The sequence below is a fragment of the Stigmatopora argus genome, chromosome 3 (genome assembly GCF_051989625.1).
Source record: "Stigmatopora argus isolate UIUO_Sarg chromosome 3, RoL_Sarg_1.0, whole genome shotgun sequence".
Taxonomy (NCBI): Eukaryota; Metazoa; Chordata; class Actinopteri; order Syngnathiformes; family Syngnathidae; genus Stigmatopora; species Stigmatopora argus.
Window position 1 is genome coordinate 12,318,389 of NC_135389.1, and position 23,740 is coordinate 12,342,128.

The 23,740-nt window shown below is 41.8% G+C and overlaps 2 protein-coding genes and 1 long non-coding RNA gene across 4 annotated transcripts; all 3 read right to left on the minus strand.

Moving 5' to 3' along the window:
- Positions 1-210: 210 nt before the first annotated feature.
- On the minus strand, positions 211-1,403 carry LOC144071815 (uncharacterized). Its single transcript, XR_013299739.1, has 3 exons — positions 1,340-1,403; positions 453-537; positions 211-378 (listed from the first exon to the last, which is right to left on the minus strand). It is a non-coding gene; the product is annotated as an uncharacterized LOC144071815 (long non-coding RNA).
- Positions 1,404-2,327: 924 nt separating this feature from the next.
- On the minus strand, positions 2,328-12,930 carry siah1 (siah E3 ubiquitin protein ligase 1). Of its 2 annotated transcripts, XM_077597032.1 has the most exons (6): positions 12,763-12,855; positions 8,764-8,820; positions 7,965-8,035; positions 7,138-7,319; positions 4,329-4,625; positions 2,328-3,706 (listed from the first exon to the last, which is right to left on the minus strand). In XM_077597032.1, exons 4-6 carry the CDS (start codon positions 7,315-7,317, stop codon positions 3,335-3,337), a joined length of 849 nt encoding a protein of 282 aa, XP_077453158.1. In that variant the 5' UTR covers positions 7,318-7,319; positions 7,965-8,035; positions 8,764-8,820; positions 12,763-12,855; the 3' UTR covers positions 2,328-3,334. The 2 variants fall into 2 exon arrangements, with proteins under 2 accessions (XP_077453158.1, XP_077453157.1); XM_077597031.1 differs by lacking the exon at positions 7,965-8,035 and having other exon boundaries at positions 12,763-12,930.
- A 2,300-nt stretch (positions 12,931-15,230) lies between these two features.
- On the minus strand, positions 15,231-23,531 carry n4bp1 (nedd4 binding protein 1). Its single transcript, XM_077596962.1, has 12 exons — positions 22,979-23,531; positions 21,977-22,204; positions 21,693-21,866; positions 19,693-20,210; positions 19,285-19,609; positions 18,689-19,030; positions 18,362-18,579; positions 17,764-17,894; positions 17,359-17,455; positions 16,747-16,854; positions 16,558-16,659; positions 15,231-16,329 (listed from the first exon to the last, which is right to left on the minus strand). Exons 1-12 carry the CDS (start codon positions 23,285-23,287, stop codon positions 16,005-16,007), a joined length of 2,877 nt encoding a protein of 958 aa, XP_077453088.1. The 5' UTR covers positions 23,288-23,531; the 3' UTR covers positions 15,231-16,004.
- Positions 23,532-23,740: the final 209 nt, after the last annotated feature.

Below are 23,740 nucleotides of genomic sequence, written 5' to 3' on the forward strand. Positions count from 1 at the left end.
TTTAAAGAAAGGTACACATTTGCATCAATCATGTTTATTTATATGGCAAATATTCACATGTAAACAGTTATATAAAAAAAATACTAACACTTAGAATTTAAACAGCGAAAATAAAAAGACCAGAAAGGAGAAAAAAAAATTAACACTTAGAATCTAAACAGCAAAAATTAAAAGGAATAAAATATATTTTTTTTACACTTAGAACTTAAAGGAAAAAAAAGACCATTGAGGGTCTTGGGTCTTTTTTCTCCAAGTGTTTTAAGATAGACAATTGACACTCAAATCTCCTTTATTAAAATTTCTGATTAAAAAAAAAAAAGTAGATCCTCCTTACCCTGAGGATCTGGTCATCATGAGCCAGAGAACTCTGGACTTCACCTAAGAGAGGGGAGAAGTAAATTACAACTTAGTCAATAAAATAGATCTGGATGAATACTCTACAATAAACTAACCTCTCAGAAGACTGCCAGCAGAGTTCAGAGACACCACATCTGCAAGGAAGATCACTTGGAGACCCTCCAAAGTCTAGACATGGACCTGATGTGTACAAAAAAAGCAAAAGTTAGCATATATAGACACTGGAGATTCAACAGATACACTTACATTTTTGTTGTTGTTGCTGTATCTAGTTTTACCTTGACGAAAAGATAAAATGATGCTAAACAGGGAAAACTTCATTTAACAAAGCTATTTGGGAGTTGCCAAACAACTAATACAGGAAGCGAAATCTTACAAGAAATTTTATAAACGATCAAGATAAAGAATGTAAATAAGTTAGTGTTACGTGCTATTTTCCCTTGTCCAGACAAGGTGATTCAATATACAGACTGACGTTCAGAGGTAGGAGAAAGTTGGCTTAACCATTTTTTTTAGAAATGATTTTTAGTGTGAAAACAGAACAAATACAATTTGGAAACGGCTGTTTAGTACTCGCAGTGAAAACTATTAGTACATACAACACACCGGGAACTAAGTCGTACATTTTTGAGTGAGCCTTTACCTAGCAATCTGTCCGTTTATATCTCGGCTTTGTTTGAATCAATCAAGTCTTTCTACACGACTCGACAATGGAGAAAACGGACTAGATCTTTTATTATTAACATCAAGACGACGCTTGACGTGGTCAAATGGAAAGCGTTGTCGTGACGCTAATGCTACTGCTAAGATAGCTTGTCAGATGCAGCACACAGCCGGAGCCCAAACTTAAATTGTCAACGATGTATTTAACCTGGCATTAATCTAACAGATTTGTTGGCGTTTTAGCTCAATTGATTCCTAAAAAATCTGCCGGTAGCGTGATAAAAATGCACTTAGGCCAGTAAATTGCTCAACGACTTACCTCGCTGGCCTGCCAGTCGGCCATCAGCATGGAAATGGCTGTTGGAGAAGACGAGGCACTGCGCATGTGCTTAATTTACGCAGCTTCGTTGACGATAAGCCACGCCCATATTGTCCCGCCATGTTGAAAGTGGAAAAGATGGTGGCCTGCTTACCGTGCTCTACGAGGTGCTTTGTCTTCCCAAATCAATGTCTATGATTTGAAGATGACGTATAATGGTCATGATTTTTGTGATCTAGATTGGATTGGATACCTTTATTCATCGCTATAAAACAGTGTGTTAGTACACACATTTTACCAAATATTGAGTAACATTTTTAGTATTTTACATCAACTCACCTTTATTCCAGGCCATCTGACTCCATTAAAAGTTTAACATTTGAAACGCAAAGAATGCTTCATTCTATTGTATACAATAACAGTTATTAGTTATTATCATATTGTACTTTTCTTTTTTTGGTGAATAAATGAAATTGTAAATTTGTATAATTGTAATAATACAATTACAATGACTAAAACCAGGTTGATTAAAAAGTAACAATACCTAGTGGGGCAGCCTGGTGAGAAAGTAGTAAGCGCGTCAGCCTCACCTTTCTTGGATCGTGGGTTCGATCCCAGGTCAGTCCTCCGTGAGGGGAATTTGCGTGCTCTCCACGGGCTTGCTCCAGGTACACCAGTTTCCTCCCAATGCCAAAAACATGCATGGAAGGCTGGTTGTGCATTCCAGTTGGCTGGCCTCGAAGTCAGTGTCTTCTCCTCTGGTACCCATAGTTTGCTGGGATAGGCTCCAGCACCCCCTGCGACCTTTGTGAGGATACCTGGTTGGGAAAATGCATGACTGAATAATACCCAAAGAGAGACATCCTATTAAATAAAACTGAGAGGACTGGCTGGGGATTCAATCCTATTGATATCACAAAATATAAAATCCATTTTGTGTAGAGTGCAATAAAACTGTAGACTTTTGGAAAGAAAGGCTAACACCTGATATGAAAAAGATAAATTTATTTAATGACATGTTAAAACAGAAAAGGTCTAAGGTGGGTCCATTTGAGGGGAAAGCAGCAAGATGACGGCGACTCCACATAGACACACTTAAAAAAAAGTATAAAGAAAGAAAGAATGTAAGCAGACTTACAACAAGAGGACTGACGTACAAATGGATGAAAGGAGAAAACAATCCAACAGGCAAGAGGAGAATATAACTTGTGTTTAGCAAGAGGTCTGGCAACCGCCTTATTTTAGCAAATTCATTTCCACAAACAATAATAAAGATCATCTCCCTGTACGAACAACAGCATCCCGCTCAACGAGGAGAAACGAGTCCTGCGCAGATGCTCGGAGGAAATTGATGGAAGAGGTAAGTTTGTCCACCTTTCAAACTCTAACACACGCACTGGCAAAAGAACATTTAACACAACTGAAATTCTGCAATATCCCACCCACCCTTCTTTTTCCTCTCAAAATGACCAAAGACCCTTTTGTTTGTCGGTTTTTGGGACGCCTTTTTTGGGGGGCGCAGCTCCATACAAGAGGCGAGCATGATTCCACAATCGAGTCGTGCGGCTAAACGCTTGTCCTGGCGCGCAGTCAGACGGACGCCCAGGGTTCCGAGTTCCTAGTCGGAAGCGGGCGCTACGGGACCTCCGGCGACGACGAGTTTGTTTGCCTTTGTGCTGCGTTTCGGCTGGCGGGCGAAATGTGGGCGATTGGGCACTGGGCGGCCACGAAAACGAGTATGTGATACGGACAGATGACAAAACGCCCTACGACTAAATGATGCCAGACTGCAACAGTGGATCTCGCGAGTCCAATGTTTTGTTTTGCGTTTATAAGGCTACCACCTTGACACAACTGTACCCTGGAGTCTGTCCACCCCCCCAGCCCCCGGGCCCGCGGCTACTTGACAAGACAGTCCGCTTTCACGTCCGTAGTGTCTTTGAGGGGTCCGGCGGCAAGAAAGAAAGGACCCCCCCTCACTTATGTGGCGAGTCCTTAGCACATGGAGATGGTCACGTTAATGCCCAGGTTGCCGTTCTCGGCAAAAAGCTGCGCGATGGACGTGTCGAAGACCAGGCAGTCGCTGTTCATGATGGCGGTGGCAATGCCCTCGTGGATGGAGCGCGGCGTGGCCTCCCAGGTCAGGCGGCGCCGGTGGCCATTGAGCTCCAGCCGGTACGCAAAGTTCTCCGCTTGCTTGCGAGTCCCGATGAGCTGCACGATGGCAAAGAACTGCTGGTGGCCGTCGTACTTCTCCTGCTTCTCCAGCACCAGCATGAAGTGGAAGCCGAAGCACGACTGCATCATGACCCAGTCGACGGCCCCCGGCAGGTTGATGTCCGTGGCCAAAAACACGATATCCTCCCCCTGGAAAAGACGCTCCTTGTAAGTCTCCCTAAAAAATGGCATGGGATTTTTACCTACATTGAGCAATCGCATTTGAAAGATGACAACCACCGCAAAACTCAAATGGTCTAGCACTATCGCCCCCAAAAATGGATTAAAAAAAGGTGCTTCTAATAAAGAGTGCAGGGGTGGCGAACACGTGGCTCTCACCTACAGTTTCGTGCATGTCGTCTTTTTATGCGCATATAAGCCGCACCCTCGATTCTGTCATCATTTTTTTTGTCCGTAAATACCGTATATTGTCGCTCTTTGCCTCATGTTTCTCTTTATTTTTACTCTCTTAAAACATGCTCAAATTCATCAGGGTCCATTAAAAACAAATAACATCTATTTAAAAAAATAATTTGGCAGATTGGATTGTTGTTTTCTAAGGGGAAGAAAGTGATATGGCGAATACATTTTTGTGTGTGCGTCTGTCTGTTTTGGCAGGTGTGGCTCTTTGACTCACGGTTTAACATTTTTGCTCTGTGTTTAACTTGTTGGCCACCCATGAAATAGTGAGTCCTCGCTCTTCTCATCAGGCTGGTGGGATTAAAATCTTGGCCAGGGCGCCACCACGTGGCCACTTTTCACATTGACTGACCTGCAGCGTGGTGATGGACTTGTGCTGGTGCATCAAGTGAGGCATGACAGCGTCCAGCGAGCCCTGCCACTTGCAGGAGGCGCCGGGGCAAGGGCAGGAGTACGGCCGGAACTCGCATAGCTCCTCGTGCTCCGTCTTGTCCGTGTGCGGCAGCGTGACTTCGCAGCCCGACGAGGCGTACTTGCATGGGAAGAGCACCGAGTTGGCCACCTTCTCCATGGCCAGATTCCTGATGGAGCCCAGCGGCCCTCGACAGGTCGGGCAGCAGGTGAGTTTGGGTCGACAATTGGAGCACACCTGAGGGAGGCAGGCGGGCAAAATCAATTGAGGCGGATGGAAGCAAACAATCTCAACACCAAGTTGTCAAGACGGCCAGGGGAGAATTACGGTCTGCGTTACAGCCGCGCAATCTGGAAGGAAGCTCCCGTAAATATATGTGCGTCCACCAACGAACGTGCCTGGCTAACATTAGTCATCAAATAGTCATTTGCACTAATCTCAAGTTTCCTGGTTCATGACAAGACAAATGTTTAAAAGTCCGGCCAAAAACAATTCATTTTACTAAGTGGGTCACGGTGAAATTTGTCTGTGCTTGGCACACCAAAAGGAAGCATTCTTTGGAATTTCTATGTTGTTCCTTTTCCAAAAACATTTCACAGAACCTTCGCGGAGTGTTGATTTCACCGTTTCATTACTATGACAATATTTGGATTTTGCTTTACAGTAATACCTTGACATGAGTGCCCCGACATACGAGGAATTTGAGATAAGAGTAAAATTCCGAGCAAATATTTACCTTGAGATATGAGACAAATTGAGATTTTTCACAAGGCAACTGAATGAGTAAGTCTCTCAAAACAAGTTTACACATGTTATTTTGGATTGAAGGGCTTTCTATTTCCATTCACAACATCTTTCTTTGTCAGTCAGGGCGCTTCTTTAATTTGGCAGCATTCCCTTTTAAGTCACAGTTGCGACCCCAGAGATGTTTTTTTAAAATTCTAAATTCTAAAGTATGCAAATGAAAAACTTTCTGTGCCTTGTCGGGTGAAAATAAAATCACTTGAAATGAAGAGCTAAAAGCTAATTTAGCAGCTATAAAGTAACTGGTAAATAGTGAATGCTAATTTAAACTGTAGCTTTGTCCTACTTTTTAATGGTACCACTTTCATAACTAGAAATCTACAATGTAAAAGCCCATAAAAATAATAGCACTTAACATTTTGAAAATGACCTAATTTTTTTTTGTCTCATCTCATCATGTGCTTCTTACATTAAAGTAATTTGAGACTCTACAGTAAAGACAATGTACCGTATTTTCACGACTATTAGGCGCACAGAAGTCTGAAATTTTCTCCAAAATAGACAGGGCGCCTTATAATCCAGTGCACTTTATAGATGGACCAATACTAAAATTGTTATCACGATAAAATAAAATAAATCCGTCGATAGGACAACTATAGCAAGCAGCCCCCGACTCTACTATTTTCCCGTAGATAAAGTACTGCGCAGTGACTGCTGGGATACGTAGTTTTTTTGTCAATACACCCAATGGATTGTCCCTGCCGATCGGCATCAACACTAGCTAGCTACTATTTGTGAACGAATTGTGGCCTGGCGATCGCCATCAACACAGCTGCGGAGCATGGAAGACAGCCTTGGAATACTAGTTACGCTAGCTACTATTTGTGAACGAATTGTGGCCTGGTGATCGCCATCACCACAGCTGCGAAGCATGGAAGACAGCCTTGGAATAGTTACGCTAGCTACTAGCTAGCTACCATTTGGGAATGAATTGTGGCTGCCTGGACGAACGTATTAAACTCAGCGTTTTCGATGGACAGATGTTCAATTCGGACACAGATAATGAGGACTTTGATGGTTTTGTGGGTGATGATGACGTGAGTACATTGTAAAATGGCTAAATAAAGTACAACCGAACTCAGTCTTGCTTCCGTTGCCTTTTTAAAAACGTGTTTTTAGCGTGCGGGTGTAGCGTGCATTTGGTACATGTAGCACCAAATTAGTGTGTTCGCCGTTGTAGTATATTGATATTATTAGTGCAAAGTTTGTCACAGCCGTCAACCTGGGTGTATTGACAAAAGGACTATTTATCCCAGCAGTCACTGCGCACCGGAAATAGCGTCTGTGGCTGCTTTCGTAGACAGCGCTATTACGGTTCGATAATCATCCATAAATAATATATATATGCCATGCCTGGCTTCACGAAAAGTGGCAGGCAGCGCCTGGCTTCTTACGCTACGATTTGTGAATGGATTGATGGAAATGACGGTGACTCTGAGAACGAAGAGAGGGGACCCGGCTTTTTGGAAGGCTTGTTTGGGCAATTGTTTAATTCGGACACAGAAAATGAGGACTTTGAGGGATTTGTGGGTGATGACGTGAGTGAGTTGTAAAATGTCTAAATAAAGTACAACCGAACTCAGTTTTGCGGAACCCGGAAATAGGCTGCTTCCGGTAGCCAGCGCTATTGCGTTTCGATGTTCATCCATAAATAATATATATATGCGTCTAATGAAACGGTGCGTGCGTTGTGTGTCTAAAATACAGAAATAGCACTCGTTACTGACACTGCGGCTTAAAATACGATGCGCCGAATAGTCGTGAAAATACGGTAGACTTAATATTGGCACAACTCTAGTAATTTGACCACTGATATTGCACAACACCGCCCTCTGGAGGTTGAGTTCTAGCATGTGTGTAAAACCAACTGGGGTGACAATCATTCCCGCTCAAATATTTTGCCATTTAAAAAAAAAAAAATACACCAAAGCTGGAGATCACATACCAGGTGTCCCGACTGGCACTGAAGTATAGGTGGCAGAACATAGTCGAAGCACACTGGGCATTCGAACAGGCTGGCCAGGTCACTGTTTGAAGCAGTGGTTCCTGAAAGGGTGGGCACGCGCTGGGAGGCAGGGCACTTGGAGGTTCCTGTGGGCAGCGCGGTGGCAGTCTGGCGACTCATTTCTGGCCGAGAAACATGTCCCCACACATGGAGAGGAGAAAAAGAATCAGGAATGAAAAAGAATGCACCACCAAACATGTTTTCCTATGCCTGAAGAGGAAAAACAGTATTATTTGAAATAATAAAAAGCAAAATTTGCATGGCAGGGCTACATTTACACAAGTTGTCTAAAGAAATATTTTTAGAGAAATAAAAACATTCAATTAAAGAGATTATAAGGAAGGGTGACACTACGGTGATCCTGCATAAATCATCTGTTTTACAGCCTGCCCACAATTTGACAAAAGAGGACAACCCAGAGCAGAGAAAACCAAAGATTAGAAAAGGATGTGTGCGTGTGGAAAGTGAAGAATTAGGGGATTGGGTGATGGGAAAGCAATATCTACAGTCTTCCCTCGATTATCGCAAATTCCCTTCTTTGCGATTTTTTTCAGCTGTTGTTAATTTTTTTTGTAAAGTTCATAAAAATGTGAAAATCCATGCTGAAACTCGTAAGAGTTAGCCACTCTTGCTACAAGGACTCAGCACTGGAGAAAAAAATGGTAGTTATAATAGGGGTGACCCTACTTTGTGATTTTTCGATTATTGCAGCCATGTCTGGTCTAAATTAACCGCGATATTCGAGGGATTACTGTAGATTTATGTACCTCAAGATGAGCAATCCAAATGTTACACTAGGTTGCACTAGATGCGATTCGCAGGGAGGAAGTCAGGGAGACTGCAAACACACTGAAAATACTCAGCATACTATGTAGGTTTATTCTTTTTGAATTGCAAAAACCTAGCATTTAAATAAGTGTGTACACAGTAGCCTTGGTTAGTTTTACACCAAAGATGATGGCGGTAAGTGGGGGCAAGCTTATTGTTTATACGGACGGCGTGCTTGTCCATTGGTAATCACATCTGCTGCGTTGGGATGATGACTGCGACTATTAATATGGTTTGTTTAGTTGGCAAGCATGCCGACAGAAGCCAAAGCAATGTGACTGAATTAGCGCGGGGCATTGAGCCAAATGAAGGCCAGGGTCACAGCCATCTAGCATAGCGCTGCGTGGCTGTCAAGGCGCGTCGTTGCAAGCAAATGACTCAGTAAGATAATCCATTTTAAGGATAACGACATACGCTTTGACCTGGAGAAGAATGACAATGACGCATTGCCAAGAGTGCACAAATGGAACCGAAACTGTGCGAAAGCAACTCACTTATCAAAATTCCACTTTTAAAGACTGACAAGCTAAAAACCTAAGATATTTCCCAACAAAAATTCCATTTTTACTAACTAGAAGCACAAAATCGATACCAAGTGCACAGCTGCAGAAAGATTCTTCAAATTGATTTTAATTCCAAGACACTGATATGACTCGCATTTTTTCTTACTTTCTGATTATTTTTGCTTAAACTTCAGAAGAGGATATGCAGTCACAACCATATAAAGAAAGCACTCACCTTCGTCCATAAGATTTCCAAATAAGGCTTTCGTCTTCTCTTGAAATGTGGAGACCTCTGCAAAAACCGACAGACAAACACAGGCAAAGAATGCAGATTTAGTCTCATCACTTTTTAAGACTTAACATAAAGTCCAATTATTTAGCTTCAAAGCCTTTATGAATTCATTAATAACTTAACATTTCAAGAATACATGGGAACCCTGTTGAATAAATTGAGAGCCATGCTTTTTTTCTTTTATATAAGCTATTAAATGAAATTAAAATAAGAACATTTACTTTGTTTAAATATCAACTCATTGGGTGCCATTGACAACAATAGACATCCAGTTGTTTTTAAAACATGGGACTTCATGTTGTCTAAGCATCAACGTGGCAAACAAAGGATGATAGCAATTTTTTTAGCGCATAATAAAAACAGTGCCGAGTTGTAGAACTTTTGGAAACCGATCTAGTCGAGCGGTGCTCCAGTGAATAAGACGCTTAGACGTTCTGAGTACAGAAGGGAAATTCCCAAACTAAGTGTCTTGTCTGTCTTGCATGTTCTCCCGCTCCTAGAGTGCATGGTGTGGATTCTGTGGAGCCGAGCCGACTGGTGTCCAATGTCAACACTACCAGGGCACGCTCACTCGCACACTTATTGGCTTGCTGCCTTCCCCATCTACAGCAAGCTAACCAAATGAGTAACTTCATCTCTGCTTGCTTTGTCTTGCTCCTTGCGGCCACTGGTGTCAACAATCTCTGTTTCCAGCTGAACGACTGTTAATTTGGTTACCACTGTGGACATTCTCTCTTACTCTTTCCCCGTGCCACCCCCACCCCCTGCTCCCACCACCCAACTGGATGTGCAAAGCTCAAATTTCAGCCTGTCTAGCACCAGCTACCCTACTGGACACCATAACTCTCTTTCACTTTGCTCTTTACAAAGAGCCAAAACATAAGCCCTCCACACTTTTAAAGACAGCCAAACTGGTTCCCACCCAAATGCGTCCATTAACACTTCATATTGCACTTATTAAATTCATTGGCTGCCATCGACGATCATTCAATGCCAAACCTCGAAGTCAAAACTGGATTGGATGTCTAGCGTTCTCAAAAGAAAAAAGAGCTTTAACAGTTAAAATTTAATTGGTTGTCATTGGCTCTTATTTCGATTTTTAATTATTTTAAGAATGTTTTGATTAACAATTCAATAATTTATCATTCTATTATAGGCATCGATTAAAATAATATATACAGCTGACGAAGCACGCACACACACACTATCTTAAGGGTTGTCAAGCAGCAACAATCACTTTTCATCAACACACTTTCAGCCGAGGGCTTGATCCAATTTACTGAGAAAAGATAAATGGATGAAGGGAGAAGAATGAGAACAAAGGTCCGCATCAATAGGGCACAGGGGTCACTAAATAGGCTCTGTTAGAACATCTGAGACAGAGGCAGCAGCTGCACTTGCACATTTACTACTGATACAAGCACATTAACACAATCTCAGTTCCAAGATGGCTATAGGACTCCTGCCAATGGGCTGGTGCTTAAAACGTAAATCATTTCTCGTATTGTACTTATGACGGCATATTTGGTTTCACGAATTAGTTGTGAGAAATGTCATGCGTAACGCTTTCCATGGCCCACGAACTACTACACTTGCAGTGTGGTTTGGCGTAAAGGATTTAAGTTGTTGCTGGGCTCCAAGTCCCGCTGATTTTCAAACGAAAAAGTCAAGGAAAACTCCAAAACTTAATGTGCAATTATTAGTGTTGCACCGATATTACTATCGGCAAAGGCTATGATCCCGCATTAAAATGCATGCACCTGTATCAGTGAGTACCGAGAAATGAAAGAAATAAAAAACCATCAATTTGTATACAGTGAGAATTACTATATAGCATAACGAACTTGAGAAATGATGGTATATCTAAGAGTTTTATTTCATACATTTTACTTTAACTCATTGGCAGCGATGAACATCCAATCCATTTGAACTGCGAACTGCTGGTGGTGAATAATCATCTTTCAGTGGTACTGACAGCGAAGGACGTCCAATCAAATCGGATTGGTCTGCGGCACAAGTTAACATGCTAGAAACACAGTGGCTGTAGTAAGAAAATAACGGCGTAGTCAAAGACCGTGAAGATTTGTCAAAATCGTTCATGTTGCATGTCCCAAAAACAGAACTATTTCACACGCATAGAACATTTGTTGATATTATTTTGCATTAAGCCTTTATAGCAGGAGTCGGGAACCTTTTTGACAGAGAGAGCCATAAACAATTCATATTTTCAAATGTTATTCCTTGAGAGCCATACTCAGAATTTAAAAATAAATGATCATGTGCATTTTTTGGAGTCATTTTGTCACTTTTAAAGGTCTCTGAATTCTTTTGACAACATTGATACACTGTTGCTAATCAATGAGTATCAGTGAGATTACGCATGCAGAAAGGTCTAAATTAAAAAAATATATATATATTTACGGGGGGGGGGGGGGGGGCTAAAGGTAGTGAATGTGACGTGATGCTCCTGTGCAACCATCAAAAGAGCCGCATATGGCTCCCGAGCAATAGGTTCCCTACCCCTGCTTTATAGGAAGATCTTTGCTGACATCATTGTTTACATTTCTCACGTTGCATCGTAGTAATGTGTGGCAAGAACGAGCGTATTTCACATGCAGTTTCCTTGTTTAACACGTTTGGGGAAGGATTTCACTCTTGCTGTGTGTTCATTAGAACTACATACAAATATGAAAAATACTATAATGATTAATGAAAAAAGAAAAATGTACACTGAACTACATTGAAGTCGTCTGTTCATTCACAAATGATTGCCAAAAAAGGATTAAAATGTACAATTGAGACCTAATGACCTGACATGTTTTTATTACCCTTTGATTCAGTACTTGAAACACACATCGACCAAGCGACCAACAACGAACGCGTCTAGCTGGTACGCAAATATTTGTTTTGTAACATGCTGCGGCCCGACTTGTGTTGGAGAACATGCATAAAAAGAGCCCCTCGCGTCTACCAGCGTTAGAGCACCACTGTTGATGCTTGACTCAGTGGTTGTTGTTATGGCAACAAGCTACTCAGCTGATCACTAGCAGTTTATTCGCGAGGCCAATGAAGGAAAAGGGACGATGAGTCCATTTTCATTTCGTGCTACATAAGGCTCACTTTTGGTCCATTGAATATTCAGCGTTACAATGAAGCACAACGATGTCGCACAAACTCAGCCTGACGACAGCCTATTTCGCATCACGTTGCTATTACATGGAATAAAGATTCGAAACGTGAGGATTAATCCCCACGAGCACAAACAAAATGCAGCTTAAGGATGTCCCGCGTACGATCGCTCGGTACACGTATTCGGGTGTGCGTGTTAGGGTCAGTTCTACTCAAAGTTGTCAAAACCTAAAGATCCCATAATATTCGTTTCAATGACATATTCAATGCTGACATTCAAACCTCCACTTGCCTGCAGGTCACTCACAGCAACCATTCGCCAAGTCGCTGTGGATCATATTCCTCCCAAGCTCACAGAACTAAACCATACTCTGAACAGAGTGCATATACGGTGTGCTAATTTGAAATTAACTGCGCCCTAATAATTAATTGCGAAGCACATATTCCCAACTAGTTAGTGTTCCAGACACACAAGGCCTCATCGTGACGGAGAGTAGCTTTAGCAAGATTAGCATGTTAGCTCGCCGTATCGATGATTGGGAGCTTTGCGAGGCAGATAACCACCAAAACAAACGAAAACGGCCTCATTTCCAACAAAAACAACCCTTTCCCACTTGAATGCCACGACCCGAACTGAATTAGACGCTTGAAGCACGCAGACAAGTTTGCAACCCGGCTAGCAAATGTTAGCCCACCGCGCTAATGGATGGCAAGCGAACGCTGTTGTTTTGACCACAGCACACTGGTTCCCCGCAAATGAAAAAAAATCATAATTCCCCGCTTTTTTATCGCGAATAGCACAGTTCGTCTCACCTCGGACGGAATATCCTTGAAGAATTCGCGGAAGGGGGTTAGACAGAGGCTCGCTGTGGTGCGTATTTGCTTGGTTTGCTGCAGAGAAACACATTCGCAAAGCTGGTAGAGCAGAGGCGAGACGCCAGGCGCTAAGTAGTAGTAGCCGCCTCGTGCGCGCGCACAGTTGTTGAAGTTTGCATCGGGAGCGCGCTCCTCACGACCTACCAGGATGATTAGCGTGAAGTTTCCCCCATACAGGAAATTAAAAAACAACAACAAATTATTATTTTATTCGTTGGTGCCACAAAAAGTTTCGTTTTTTTAGATATTAGAGATTCGTTATTTTTTTCCTTTAGAGTCCCCCCCCCCAATAACGTCAGATTCACCCCCAAAATGGTCGCAAACGTTTGTGCCGAAAAATGTTTCGTTGGTGCTGTTTTAGTTTTCGAGATATTGAGGATTTTTTGGGGGTGGTCGTGACATCATATTGTTTGGGTGGTGACGTCATCGTCTAGTTAGCCCCCATACTGGAAATTAAAAAAAAGTGGCATTCGTTTATGCTGCTTGTGCAGGTTTGTAAGTGTTTTGTGCTGTTTTTTTTTTTTAATATGATTATTGAGAATTATTTTGGGGGATGGCGTCACCATGAAGTTGGCCCCCATGGTGGAAATAAAAAAAAATAAAAAAAACAGTGCCCTTCGTTTGTGTTGCGTTTGTGCCGTACAATGATTTGTTTGTGCTGTTTTAGTTTTTGAGATATATTCACAAGACAGAGAGGAACACTCACGTTAAACCAGGGGCTCTTGAGCCCCATGCGGTTCCCAGCCAAAATGTATGCGGCTCTTTGCTTCTTATCATATTTTGTATACATTGTGGTTCTTTGCCTGGTTTCATGTTTCTCTCTTTTTTTATTCTCTCTTAAAACGCACTCAAATTCATCAGGGCCCCTTAAAAACAAATAATAAATTATATTAAAAAAAATAATTTGGCAACAATTGGATTTTTTGATGCTGCTTCTGACGTAAGGTGTGGCTCTGTGGCTCTCACAGTTTAAAATTTAAGATTTAAAATGATCAATCCAGTGCGTACAGTGCAGTGGCTAAAAACAAAAGTTGGTCATTGATAACAGAACTACGGTTATAAAACTTTCCGGAGATACTGCAGCAAGTAAATATTTGAGATAGTTGAGGTAACTCAAGTGTCAAAGGTTGTATAGTTGCACTCAATAAAAGAAAAGGTCAAATGACAAATGATCATCTTGAAGGAGTAAGTGGCTGCTCCAATTTTATTGCAATCTAGGTAAAAAAAAATCATTTTTACGCACTTGAAATGGATGCAGAGAGACAAATGTGTGGAGCGAGCCAAACCTCAGTGTTATGATGCTCTGGTATGCTGGAATTTGACTTTCTGCTTGGATCGAACAACGCACGTATTGTTGGAGTGCTTCTAATGTGCGGGAAAATGAAGAAAAGGGTGGAGGAAAGCCACGGAGAGAGGGTTTCCGCAGGAATTGTGTAGGGACGAGAAGATGAGGTTTCAAGAAAAAAGGGGCGTAACTCAAGGTGATGGAGAGGTAGCTCTGTTCCCACTGCCATTAGCAAATTCCACGCATAACTCTGCGTGGCAGCAGCAGACTCTCATTCAAGCATGCAAATTTCGGACTCTGGCTCCTTGTAGAAATTTGATGAATTTCTTAAGGGGATTACATACAGTCCAAATTGGAACTTATTGAAAACTAAAACAACTAAAATAACTTGTGTACTTCTACACAAATAATTTATGTACCACTACGTCGCGTTTCCAAGGTACATGGATGTATGTTAGAATTGCCATTATTTTCAATGAGAACTCTTCCAAACAAGAGTCCAAGTTACTCTTTTATCAAGTTTATTAGACTGAATAACATCTTTAGTTAGGATGACTTGAACCCCTGTTAAAACCACAGCAGATACAGAAAAGTACAGTAGATTTGACCTAGAGCACGTTGACAAATTGAGAGTTCTCCTGTTTCTTTGGTTAAAAAAAGTCATTTCTAAATCCACTGTGGGATACTTACACTTTTAGACACGTGAAACCAGGATTCCAATTTAAGGTTTTTAAAAAGATGAATGCTATTAAATGGCATTTCTATAGAAAGTTCTGTTTGAGGTCCACTATATTGTAAAAATAGGGAGATTCACTCCCGTATTTTCAAATGCAAATGTTATTTGTAGAGCACCCATTCTAATCCAAAACACAAATTTGTAAGTGCATTCAAGTACTAGTTTCCTTCATGTTCTGGGGTGTGATTTTAGTCTTTCCTTCTTTTTGTAAGATTGTCATTTTGCATATTCATGATGGCATATTTGCACTAGTCACACAAATGGTGTCAACACCCATTGGGAGATTATTTACATTCTTCTGCTGCCATTCTGTACGCTCAATGCATGTCTGTCTAACCTTTAATTTTCTCATTCAGGCACCCTTGAAAAAATGAAATGTTAGTGTAGCTCAAAAGCCAATTGTGAACTGTGGCATTTATTTAATTTTGTCAAAACGCAAAACCACACCAACACCCCCATCCTCAAAAACTCAAATTTACAAAAAAAAACCCTACCAAAAGCCTGAACATCAATACTTAACAGCATGGTGAATGAAACATTTGCTTTGGGACAGTATTTTACATAACTGATGCACATCACGTATGCATGCAGGGGAACGCCATCTTCGTATTCTGCTTGGAGGGTGAAAGCAGCCCAACGAGTCGCTAACACAGGCAACTTAAATTTTTTAAACGTGATTCAAAAGAACCTATGTACAAGCTTCAATGCTACCAAAGTACAGTGAATAAATGCATGTGGTCTGCTTTGACAGCAATTTGTTTATCAAAACAAACAAATGCAAACCCCAGAATTGTTCCTTCTAGTGTTTTAAAATGTCACACAGTTAGAACATGAAAAAAGGTTTATTTGACTAACAGTCTTTAGGTGCCTAAATTTGTGATAGGAAACTAATCAAGTTATATGACCACTCTTTTAAACCTGAATCATGCTGGTCATAGATCTGGAGAACAACAAAAAAAAAACATTTTTTTTGGATTGCTTTGACCAAATTGTTCCAAACTAGAAAAAAACTCAAGGAACTTGGCAGGCATAGCAGGTGAAAAAATACCATTTAAGACCAGTAAAACAATAAATACGACTACGTTGGAAGAGTGTGAAAAATAAATAGTTAAATTGTGTTCTGAATCACGTTTTCCAAATAAGAAGTGGGCCAGCGAATCATCCCAGCAGCAGTCCTGACAGGGCGTTCAAGTCCCTCATGTACGGATTATCATTGAGGATGTGGTCAATCTGTTGGTTCTGCTCGGGGAAAATCAAGCACAGCTGCTTCTTCAGCTCGGATGTCTCCGCTGGCGAACGTTGAGGTGGAGGCGACCGGGAGGGAGAGGCGGAACGATGGCGTCCTGGGTTGGAATGAGGAGCCTGTGGTTGGACGGCAGGTGTCCACGGAGCTGAGTGAAGAGCCTGCACATAGACTGGATTCTGCTGGTGGATGGACGGACGCTCTGGGGGTCTCCAAGGGGGAGGGGTGATGGGAAGATGCCTGAATTGTGAAAGGGGCAAAAGAGAGAGAGGCTGAATACACACAGTATTTTAGGGATGCGCAGTTAATTCAGCTTCAGGCTGCCATGAATAAATAATCCATAAACCATACATGACCAAACCTGGTAAAGTTTAGCACACTCACTTTGTTGATCACATGACAGTTTGAACCCACACGTTTGTCAAATCTTACCAACGGTTAAAGTTTTACAATTGAGGAAGCACACACCTGTTTGTTTTTCGAAGAAACAAGTCCAGGTGAGGTCCATTTTTCCCCAAAGGGTCATCAGGGATCATGAAGTGGTCCTCTACAAAAGTAAACTGCAGTAACCTGCAATTAGATTGGTTTTGTTTTAAAATTTGGGTAGTTAGTTAAAGTTGATTTAAATTAGAATTGTAAAATACGATGACCAAATACCGCTCTTGAATGATCCGCAGCCACGAGTTCGAAGTTTTGACAAAGTCTCTCAGGTTGTCGTTTGTCACAATGATGCCATCTGTTTTCTCAGCTAAGTGGAGCAGGAATCTAATCGAGCATTCAATTATTAGGCACCCGTGATGTCCTTTGTCATAGAAAACAATTTTCCAATCCTATTTTTTTTCAGCCATACATAATTAGGGTTGCTTACAGATTGCCGGTACCGGTAAGTACCGATTCTAAAGCAAAAAAAAACCCACACATTTTGCATCTATCCGACTAACTATATAAAATTCTACACATGTAAAATAACATTTTAAACACATGTTGTCTGAATACATTTACATATTGTGTAGAAGACACTAAACTTAAGTTTGTGAGCGTTTTTACTTTTTTTTTATGTACTATGACCCATTTACGGCGGAACAGTTGTAAAAAAATACAGAGAAGTAACAGGTATCCCATAAAACCTAAACGTATCCCAACCTACCCATAATATGGGTCAAGACTCCAATTACGTAAGGATGTTTAAAACTATTTTCCTGCTTCTTAATGAGTAAAGTGTTCCGATATTAAAAGTCAGATCACAATTGTGTATTTTTAAGTATGTACCTGTCATCATGCGAGGCTATCCTTTGTCCACAGACCTCTCTGGATGGCGTGAAAGAAAGCAAACGAAGGTCTTCTAGTTGGTTTAAAAAATGTTGCTCTGCGGATTTAAGTCAACACATGGAATTAGAACAAACCCAATCACAAGATAAAACACTATCCCCACTATGAGCGCTGTATAATTGATTATTGTGAAGCTTTTAGTCAGTTTTGATCATATTCATGCAAATAGTCTTTGAACACCTAACAATTTAGCAAGTTCTCCCTCTTATTTTAGTGATGTCTCTGAGTGAAAATGCACATATGATGCAAAATTTCAGATCCCTCAGTAATTTTTAAGTTGGTCAACTTAGCAAATAGCAGGGTGTGCAAATACTTTGTGTTTCTAAATGTACAAGCCATGGATACCTGTTGTGTGTGGGTCTCTCTTCTGACGCCACTGCGGAACAAATACAGTGATCTCCCTGTGGCCCAACTTCCAAAACGTCTCCACCGCGAGAGCAATGCCTCGACAGGAGAAAAAACGATGTAGGCCATGTCTGATGAGAACAAAGATCTATTTCAACATGTGTGCTCTTGTATCTATCCATTTAAAAAAAATCTAAAATTACTGACTATAAAATTTTGACATGTTTACTACAACAGAAAAAAATATTCTCTTGTATGTATAGGTGAAAAATACAGGTTAATTATGCTTTCTTGGGCACAACATTTGATTTTTCTCCCTTTCCTGCCAATGTTTGCAGGTGAACAAGTGTAAATTAAAATGAAACTCAAAATCAGATTATTTCCCTTTTTAGTAGTCTGGTCCACCTTTGTGCTTACAATATACTTATGTGCTACACGATGATAATGTGCTTTGGCACAGTGGCTGCGAATCGCAATGCTAGATAAAATTATTTCGTTTGTATTTTTCCAAGTAGACAACATCACTGGAATTTAATTGGGACAATGAGCCTATTGAACCAAAAGAAAATGAACTGTAAAATTCTGTATTTCCACTCACGCCATAGCCACATTGCTTCCATCTATGATGATGTGGCGGAGGCCCGGTCGTCCTGGCTCGTTCTGCAACTTCAGGGTGTATGGAGTCTTCAAAGATTGTTGAAAACGAGCCAAACCCGTCACAGGGGGTGCCGGAAAAGTATCCCTGGCCCCGCTGCCGTGAAAGCCCATGTGCCCCAGGGTCTGGTAGGGATAGGAACTGCTTGTGATAGGACCTGACTGTAGGGGATAAACAAGTCCATTATGTTTTCCAGGAAGTGACTCTGAAATAAGAAACTTGATTGTAAACGCAAAATGTTTGATGACATGAAAAGAAGAAATCCATTACATTGGGGGTGGAAGCCACAGAGGTGGTGCTGGCTGTCAGCCATTGGGGTGCACTGCGTAGAGCCGTCACACTCTCAACTTTCATGGATCCGCCCAAAGTCCGAGTCTCGCCTCGTGACAGGTGATCATCGCTTTGTGAAATGCTCCCACCCCCCCGCGCCATATAGTCTGTTCTTGATCCCGTCTGGGTGTCGGCGTTTGCCATCGTCACTCTTGATGTTCGAGTATTGGCGGTTTTGCTGTTTGTCCCTCCAACATAATCCTCATCATCGTCGTCAATGGTGATAATGTCGCAGTTCCCGGCTCCTCCTTGTGCACTGGAGCTTCGTTTGATGGTAATGGCCTATTTGGGGTGAGAAATTGTATGACACAGTGCAATTATTGGAAGATCAGCCTAGCAAACATAATGATTTAGCACTATCCTGCTGCTCTATCCCAGCTGAATGGGTCAAGTGCCAATCACAGTTCACTTCAACCAATCATATCATGAACCCCAAAAAGGTAGGCTAATGTATATGTACATGATTCAACACATGAAATACTGGATTCTGTCAATAAAAAAAACGTCACTTAGTTGCCTTACAAGATTGACATTACCTGTTGAGTGCTGGACTCGCTACCACTGCACTGCCTCCGGTGACCAAGTCCATTTGTACTGGCTCTATGATTGGACTTGATATTCCCTTTGGACTGCCTAGTCTCCGGCTCGCCGTCAATGACAAGCGCGGAAATCACCGAGGAGGATGAGGGAAGATCGGAGGAGTACACGTTGTTCAATTTGGGTTCTTCTACTCCACTTTTTGTTTCTGTGGCACAACTGTTTGTTTCTGCCACAATTTTTTCAAGAATAAGGAAAGTGTCTTCTGTTTGTCCTGTATCCTTGATGACACGCTCCACTATATCTTGCTGGTAACCCATGGTTCTAAAAAAAAAAAAATGCAATTGCAGATGTAATTTGAAGCAAATTCATAGAGAATTGCCGTCATTCTCAAGACTAATGTTCACCTGAAGAAATTGACCAAACAACGCAGGTTGGTTTCTGGGCTGACAGCCTCGCTTTCATCCACAAAACCCTCGCAAGGGTCCAATCTTGTTGAAGCAGCAACAGTGTTAGATTTAGCTGAGTGTGAGGAGATTGTGCTTGATGCAGACGCATTTTTGGATCGATAAGTACTGGCCCCGAGGCCTTCTCTGCCCCGGTGGCGTTCTCTATCCCGTGACCTCTCCGGGGACTCGTCCCGCCTCTCTAGAGAGTATTGTCTCTTTGTGTCCCGAGTTTCGCTCTCGGAAGAGCGCCGCTTGTGTGAAGGCCTGATCCCATTGAACAGAGGGGCCTCAGAACCCAAACCAGTGCCTGCCCCTGTTTTTCCAGCACCATCATCAGAAGGCGTCTTGTGTGCCCCCCTGTCCTCAAAGCTGGTGTCCAGGATGCGAATAGAGAGCTCTGTCACAGGGGTGCTACTCTGTGAGCGGTCTTGCTCCAGGTCTGCCGTAGTGAGATGGAGGTTCTGATTTGAGACAGCCTGAAAAGCACAACCCAATATCAAGGTTGGGGTGAGTGTAATCTTAAAAAGACAACATGATTTATGTATTAGGATGCATTCAAGTGAGATGGGAACATTTTGTCTACTAGTTGCTTAACAATGCTGCAATCATTGCTGAGAAAATATACTACTATTTAAAAGCAACCCAAGTACTGTGTTTTGCGTAGCTGCAATTTTAAGTTTTTTTTAAAAGAGGAAAGAAAAATCTATGTAGTACAGTACGTAAAATATTTACCATTGAAAAATAGACCCAAGCATTGTCTATACGTATACGTGTGCATTTACTGGCACTTGTGTCTACTTCATGGTTTGTTAGCTATGCTAATGTGATATCGCTATGTTGCCAAGGCAAAAGAATTGGTAAATTATTTTAGGAACATGGATAAATGTTATCAATTTTTTTTTAAATTGCAAACTAACATAAAAATCTGCTTTCGTGTTCACATTTTCAATACTTTAGATTTTTTTTTTTTATAAACATTTGAATAAAAACTAAGCCCATATTTTTAAAAAAACATTGGCCTCTCAAGACTATTCAAGGGTCTGTAAAAACCCTGGTATGAATTGTGATTGACGTAAGATGGCAGGCAGTTACATAAAAGGCATCGCCTTGGATACATTTTTGCTGCCACTTCCTTGTTCCTTAATCATGATGAATAAGCAATTTAGAATTTTCCCTCTTCCTTTGTGTATTACTATAAATTCCGTATGTCTAATCTGAGAAGTTATTTACATGGTAACGGGGGGAAAAATGATTTCCATATTGTTTAGTGCGACAGTTTTACGGGGCTGGAATTGCAAAAATCTGAAAACTACACCCAGGGTGCAAACCTTTATAATGCTCCACTTTCGTTTCTATTTAAACTATTGAAAACGCAAAATTGAGATTTGGTGACATCTGTTTTCCATAATCTGGAACAGTAAATGGCAGTAATGGTCAAGTAAAAGGTTCCCAGAAAAGGGGATGAATATACTTAAGGTGTCACAATCATGAGCCAATTCATTGGTTCACTTAACAAGCAACTTCTAGCAGCGGTTAACACTTCTAGAACTCATCTCATTTTCTGAACCGCTTTATTCTCATTAGGGTCACAGGGGGGGCTGGAGCCTATCCCAGCTGATCCCGAGCCAAAGGCGGGGGACACCTTGAATTGGTGGCCAGCCGAGACAGACAACCATGCACTCACACCCATACCTAGGGGCAATTTAGAGTATCCAATCAGCCTACCGTGCATGTTTTTGGAATGTGGGACGAAACCGGAGTGAAACCCACGCAGGCAAACTACGCACATGTGGAAGGAGAAATAATGAGGCAAAATGGAGACATGCAAAGAATCAAGTTTTGGTGGAGCTCCCACCTGTGCACTGGGAATGTGGACTACATCTGCAAATTGGAAGTTTCATGTGCTGTTGCGTAGCCGTACGTCCAAAGAATTGTAATGATGACATCAAAATACAAACCTGTGAGGGTTTGAGTGAGCTTGTAGGACTGTGAGCCAGTCCAAGCAATTCTTCTTTCAGTGCACTAGGGAGTAGAAGAAGCTCCATGGTGTACTTATCGTCCCTTTCCTCCACAAACGACTTGAACTCTCGTTTCACGGCTTGCTCCGTGTCACTCATTAGACTTCGCTTTTCCTGTATAAGACACAAAACACAACAACATTTTTGACATATCAAACAGGAATTCTGACTTAGAATTGTAGTCATTACAAGAGCTTTGATCATTCATAATGGTATGGTCAAACCTGGAAAAGCGCCACAAACTGCTGAACTCTGCTCTGCGCCATCACAACAGGCTCAGCACGGCCCATCAAGCGCAGACATCCTGGCTCAGGAACTATAACCTCAGCACTTGTGTCCCGTATGAGGCTGTCCAGAAAGAGGCCACGGGCTCCGAGAAAGATACAGTGCATGTCCACCGGATAGCGCTCTTCTTTTTGCAGCTCTGGGTCACACAGCCCTCTTACATACTCCTGTAAAAGAACAAATGATTTGTATTTTTTTTTTAAAGTTTTCCCAAGAAATCTATTTGACACATTGTGGAAATTAGGTGATTTGGAGAGGGCACTTCCGTATCATGCAAAATACAATTCTGACTTTACCAGGGTTACAATGGACTAAGTAATGACTTGCTAACTCAAAACTTTTAAACACCAGTACAATGTTGCCGTATGTTTTGTATCACTTGAAAATGAGTTGGGGTTCATGATGAAACATGCACATTTGTTTTATCGATATTAAAGTGTGTTTGTACGGTGATGAGAGTGGCAACCCTCCAAATTTCTGAATAGTCGGGGACTAGCTGAGTCCCTTTGGAGAGCATTTCCAATATCATATTTGGGGGGCTCCCAGAAGCAGCCAAGTTATCTACATATTCCCAAGGCAGAGGAATATTATTGAAATCAAAAGCCGGTACCATTTTCCAATGCAAAATAATGCATCAAGTGAGTTTATTGGTGGAATAAAATGGACCACCTCAAGACCCTCGCCCCTTGCTAAGAAGTCCATCATAAGATGGTTTCTATATCAGCATGTATTGGTTTTCCTGGCCTAAATAAACACATGAATTTAGTCAAAGGCAGACATACTCGCAAAACAAGGAACTGATCGTGAACATCAAAAGGAAAGCAAAAACTCCAGCTACTAGCAGCCATTGTGCTTTTTGATCGAGGCATTAAAGCAACCAGAAAACACACCCTCACACCAGGGTCACATTAAGCCGAAGGTCATCGAAATAAAGACCTCACCTTTGCTTTGGAAACGTCGTCAGCCTTTCCTCTGAGCTGCAGCCATATCTGACGCGAAGCTGTGCTCCCGTGCGCTTGTCCCGTGTAATCCAATAGCCCAATGATGGTAAACGTCACTTTGAAAACGTGCTCCACTCTCGGTCGGACACATTTCAGTTCGTATTCCTTATTTTCCAGGACAGTAAACTCGTCCGTAACGGCGTCTTGCTTTTGCCTCGCGGCCGAGGTGGGGAGCCTACTGGTCGGCTGCTCGACGTACGCGAGCTCGGGGACTTGATTCTTACCGAGAAGGGGCCGCGTTGTTGACATAGCCACTCTCGGTGTTGGCGTCGCCTCGGACGAGAACGTCTTTATAATTCAACCTGTCGGCGTGCCTGGGTCACTCTGCTGTCTACATTGTATGATCAGGGAGTAATACGCGGCGACACAGCAAAGTTTATAACGTCTAATATAAAGAACACCACGGGAAGACTAGCTAAGAAGTCGGAAGCAATGAATGACGTAGGCGGAAAGTCCCACTTACTACGTCATCAAAGGTCGACAGTTGATAGGATGCAACAACTCAAGTCTCGTTTCTCTGTTCAGTGGTGGCGGAAGTTTTTGCGCAAAAAGCCACTGCCTACTTTTTATAAAACATTGGATGTCGGTTTGAAGAGCTCAAGGGATGTTTTTAAGATCAAAATGTCTAAAAGCTCCCTGCCATTGCTATGTTAACCAAATTCTGACTCATTATTTGTCCCATTCTATTAATGTTGTATTCAT

What these genes read in the sequence shown, in the direction of transcription:
- n4bp1 (XM_077596962.1), bottom strand. Translation starts at nt 23,287, where the DNA reads ATGTCAACAACGCGGCCCCTTCTCGGTAAGAATCAAGTCCCCGAGCTC. An exon ending in CTGTGGCTTCCACCCCCAAT is followed by an intron (nt 18,580 to 18,688) that starts GTAATGGATTTC and finishes TATCCCCTACAG; the next exon opens with TCAGGTCCTATCACAAGCAG. An exon ending in GAGAGACCCACACACAACAG is followed by an intron (nt 17,456 to 17,763) that starts GTATCCATGGCT and finishes TTAAATCCGCAG; the next exon opens with AGCAACATTTTTTAAACCAA.
- siah1 (XM_077597031.1), bottom strand. Translation starts at nt 12,856, where the DNA reads ATGTGTTTCTCTGCAGCAAACCAAGCAAATACGCACCACAGCGAGCCT. An exon ending in TCAAGGATATTCCGTCCGAG is followed by an intron (nt 8,821 to 12,762) that starts GTGAGACGAACT and finishes CGGTTTTTGCAG; the next exon opens with AGGTCTCCACATTTCAAGAG. An exon ending in TGGAAATCTTATGGACGAAG is followed by an intron (nt 7,320 to 8,763) that starts GTGAGTGCTTTC and finishes TTTCTCGGCCAG; the next exon opens with AAATGAGTCGCCAGACTGCC.